Here is a 4,178-nt window from a genome sequence, read left to right as displayed (position 1 = left end):
TCTTTCCCTGAACAAGCATCAAAGTCTTTTCTAGCTGTCCTGCAGTGACAGCAGAATGGAAGTAAACACACTGATCTATCTGAAAAAACACCCCAAAAAACCAAAACCCAAAAACATTACTAGCTTTCTCTGAACAACAGAGCGGGGTAAAACCTAAAATGTAACGAGCGCTTATGGGAAGATGAAAAGGTAAAATGATTTGGGTTTCTGCACAGAACTGGGTTTCACACAGAAGCTGCAGAGTGGCCAAAGACAGTCGGGGTTATCTCCAGGAATGCTTACGAAGGCCGCATGAAATGTGCGAACGCAGTTCAGAAGACAAGTACTTTGCAAACCCCACCGAAAAGCTTTTCTCTTCATGCTACCTGTTTACCTGCACGTCGAGCCCCTGTGGCCAGTTCCCAATCCTTTCGCTGTCACCCCAACATATTTTTTTTCTTTTCCAATATAAACTCCTTTAATGAAATGAATCAGAAACCTTTTCACTCCAAAAGCTACAGATCAATGCAAAGTACAGTTGCATATTTGCACAGGGAAGGTCAACTGAATTCAGCTTGAGACTCCGAAAGGTAACAGGAAAGATGCTGGGGAGGGAATTATGGGAGTGGGAGAAAAGGAGTGGCTTAAGTTGCCTTAAGGATTTGCTTAATGCTTCTGTACACTCCCAAACTATAGAAATGAATATGTATAGCACAACATTAATTAGAACTAATCATGCCCTTAACTACGGGCTTTGGCTGCACCAAGCCTTACTGAATCGTGAAACCCACGAGGTAGTGAAAAAGCTTATACCCGACCCTTGACGTGCGGCTATCTGGTGCTCTAGGTACGAGACAGACAGCATTTCCTTACTTCTTCCTGCCGCAGAAAGAGCGAGGAAGGGAGAAGCCCCAGGTGCTCTGGCTGGGTGTGGGCAGGGGCAGAGCGCGGAGGCGAGATGCTGAAGAGGCAGTTTCCTTCCTCCTCCCCCTTTGCACACTCAGGCTGGAGCCTGGCCCTGCCATTTCCCAGGTAGTAATAGGTGCAAATTAGATAATCACAAGCATCTTAGATAGACTTAGCATGCTATTAAAGACTCCCTTTTAATACTAGAATGGCAGAGACACACTCAGACTTGTCACCCACAGAAATATTACTGCCATGACTAAGTGGCAGGCAATATTTTTACTTCTGAGGACTGTGCTTGGGGTGCAAAATCCTCGCCCCAGCCCTGGATTTTTAGCCCAGAAATGAAGAATCATCTCCCGACCTAGGCATTCTGACTACACATCTTAAATCCTGAAGTACTCAGGCCTTGTGCATATCCCATGCTTAAAACAGAGCTACTTTGGCTTTTTTATTTTCCAAAGTCAATGGGCACGCTAGATACAGCCTTATTTTTCTCATTAGTATCAATTTTTTAAAATATTGTGCTGTGTCTGCTTTCTGAGTGCTCTGAGGGTCAACATATAATTATGCTTTTCTCTCCCTCATTTGATTTACATATCAAATTAACTAAACTAGAGCATTATAACTTGCAATAGCTGGTATGATCACATGACTGCAGGTAGAAGCACAACTGTTTTGACTTACAAGCACAGCCAGTAGCTGATTTGAATAAATCCATTAAGAAAAAATCAGTTACCATTCCCAACCCTTCCCCTCACAGCCACAGAACCAGGTGACTCAGCACAACTGATGAGGCAGAAATCTTTAGGAATGGGAAATGGGAACAGGCAGCAGGGAGTCAAGGGAGGATGGTAACTGCTGAAAATGCAACGGAAAAAAAAGTAAATTGGTTTCACAACTCACTTTAATCCTACTTTAAAATATCTAGAAGAAAATGATACCTTAATTAGTGTTCATGCTGGTACTGAACAGTTTAAAGACCAACTCCTTGTGGACTCTAGGAAGTTAATTAGTCTTTCTGTGTGCCCTTTTCTACACTCCATTCAAAAATGGTGTAATCACTGCACATCACACTGTTCTTGTCAGAAGGATTTAGTGTTGCATCTCAGCTTTCCCTGCCTTTGAAAACACCGAGTCCAAAAGGCAAAAAGCATAGGCTTGTAGCAAGGCAAGGTGAGTAAAAGACGACTGTGAACGCCTGTTACTGCTATCTGCTTTCCTTTGTTGGCTCGTGACTGACAAAATATAAAAAAATCTTACCTTTTCTGCAGACATTGTAGCAATCCGTCTCAGTAACGAAGTTATTGGCATTTCCACCACAGCCGGTATATTTGAACTCCTTACATGATTTAGTCATGGTGTCATAGTAATAGCGAGGCACAGAAGAAGAACACAATCCTTCATCCTTCAGGCTATAGCATAGCAAGGGACCAGCTTGAAAAAAAGGAGGGGGGAAAAAAAAAAAAGAGCAAAAGACAAATTATATATATGTAATCTCTATTCTTGGCTTCTTAAAATTTATCCTGCAATAAATTTTGCAGCTAAACAGCTCTTGTTCCCATTGAACTGACATGACTGCTGCCGATGACTTCAGAGACTTATTGCATCTTATTCCTGGAAGTTATTAATTTGGGAAAGCAAACACAGTCCCAGAAAACAGGATTACTATCCCACAAGTGAAATCCATCAGCTTTCCCCATTTGTGGTACCATGCATACAACAGCTCAGATATTTACATAGTCTGGCCAGAAGTCTTATTCCATATATACAGGAATATAACAATAATTACAGTGGAACTACTGCTGTAGAGGAAAAAGGCACTGTTTTATTTATCCTTCCTATGATTTTGCCAGCAAATCCTGCCCACTTGCAGCAAAAAGTACAAAACCCACCACTTTCCTCACAAGAATCATGTTTCATTTTACCTTAACAAAATATTACTTTTCTTGCTGGAGACCTTTTACCAAATTATTGGATGTGCCACAGAGAAATTAAAAAATTGAGAAATTAAAATAGTTCAGCATTCACCTAAGAAAACACTGACAATCTGTCATCAGCCAAAAATAACTGTCTCATCAGGCACTAATAAAGCTTAGGCAGTAACCACTTTTATACAGTCTGGTAGATCTCTCTTCTTCAAAGATCCTATCTTGTACTGGATATTAATCTGGTGTTTAGCTCTAGTCACCTGCTTATACTTACTATCCCTCTTCTTCAAAGTTCATATGGAGAGACAGTGAGGAGTCATGTCAGGCAAAAAACTTTATCATTTGAGCTGGCGAGTACGAAAAACCCCAGCCACCTAATACCATCTCTCAGGCCTGAATTTTAGAAAGGCACTTCTGCTCCATAATAGGCTATCACTGCCCTGAATGTGACTGCCACACGCCTCATACGTCTGCCTCAACACCGATCTCCAACCTTCTTTCCCTTCAGGTTACGCATGTATAGCTCTCTAGAAGTCCAGGGATCGGTTGGGTGTAGCTGTGGGCATATTTAACGTCACGATATTAAATGAACACAGCATTTTACTCTTTCAGTAACAGACAGCTGAGACAATTGACACATGAAAGTCTGTAGACAGTATAAACATCTGCTTCACAAGAAGCCTTCAAAAATACCACTGTACGGGTATCCGGAGGAAAATACCAAATAAAATATCATCTTCATATCGCTTTCAAACCATCTATTTTATTAAAAATTTGGAACAACCATTACTTTTCTCTGGCAGACAGTGGTCCACACAAGACTGCAAATCTCTGAAGTTGTTGCCATTTCCATAGCAGCCACCATAGATGAACTCCTCACACCTCATCGAGCTCAAGTTAAAGGCATATCTTTTTAGATGACTCCTGCAAGGTCCTCCATCAGCCTCCAGCCGGCATAATTTGGGCACTTCTGCAACAAAAGTAATTTCACCCCCTGTAAAATCAAGCCTTCTTGCTCCCCAAACTGAACAACACAGTAGTGCAGACAAAACGCATTACTCCAGTTGCAGGCAAGTCCCAGCTTGTCCCACCACCTACACTCTTTAATAAAGTGGGTTAAGTTTTACAGGAGGAAACTGATGCATTAATTAGCAACTAGTTATAATATTAAATTACATTTCAAATATTAAGAGTTTAATTCCGCATGCCGCCTCTGAGACGGCTCACTCTGGTTTGTCTACATAAAATTGGCATCAGCGAGACAGTTGCAACAAGCAGGAAGGAGAGACGAGGTACAAAGCGTCCCGCAAGCAGCGCAGCCTCCCCGGCGCTCCCTCAGGCCCCCTCCAGCCCCCTGCCACC

The 4,178-nt window shown here is 42.1% G+C and overlaps 1 protein-coding gene across 1 annotated transcript in view; it reads right to left on the bottom strand.

Moving 5' to 3' along the window:
* Nucleotides 1-3,786, bottom strand: part of LOC104627743 (tissue factor pathway inhibitor 2-like) — a gene marked incomplete at its 5' end in the record, with an annotated part of 4,127 nt that extends 341 nt beyond the window's left edge. Inside the window, 2 exons of the mRNA XM_010296094.1 lie at nucleotides 2,149-2,322; nucleotides 3,607-3,786. Coding sequence (XP_010294396.1) covers nucleotides 2,149-2,322; nucleotides 3,607-3,786 — 354 coding nt within the window. The remainder of the gene's footprint in view (nucleotides 1-2,148; nucleotides 2,323-3,606) is intronic.
* Between the last annotated feature and the right edge of the window lie 392 nt (nucleotides 3,787-4,178).

The sequence above is a fragment of the Phaethon lepturus genome, unplaced genomic scaffold (assembly GCF_000687285.1).
Source record: "Phaethon lepturus isolate BGI_N335 unplaced genomic scaffold, ASM68728v1 scaffold54691, whole genome shotgun sequence".
Classification (NCBI taxonomy): domain Eukaryota; kingdom Metazoa; phylum Chordata; class Aves; order Phaethontiformes; family Phaethontidae; genus Phaethon; species Phaethon lepturus.
Note: the sequence above shows the minus strand (reverse complement) of the source record. Positions and strands in the feature narration are given on the sequence as shown.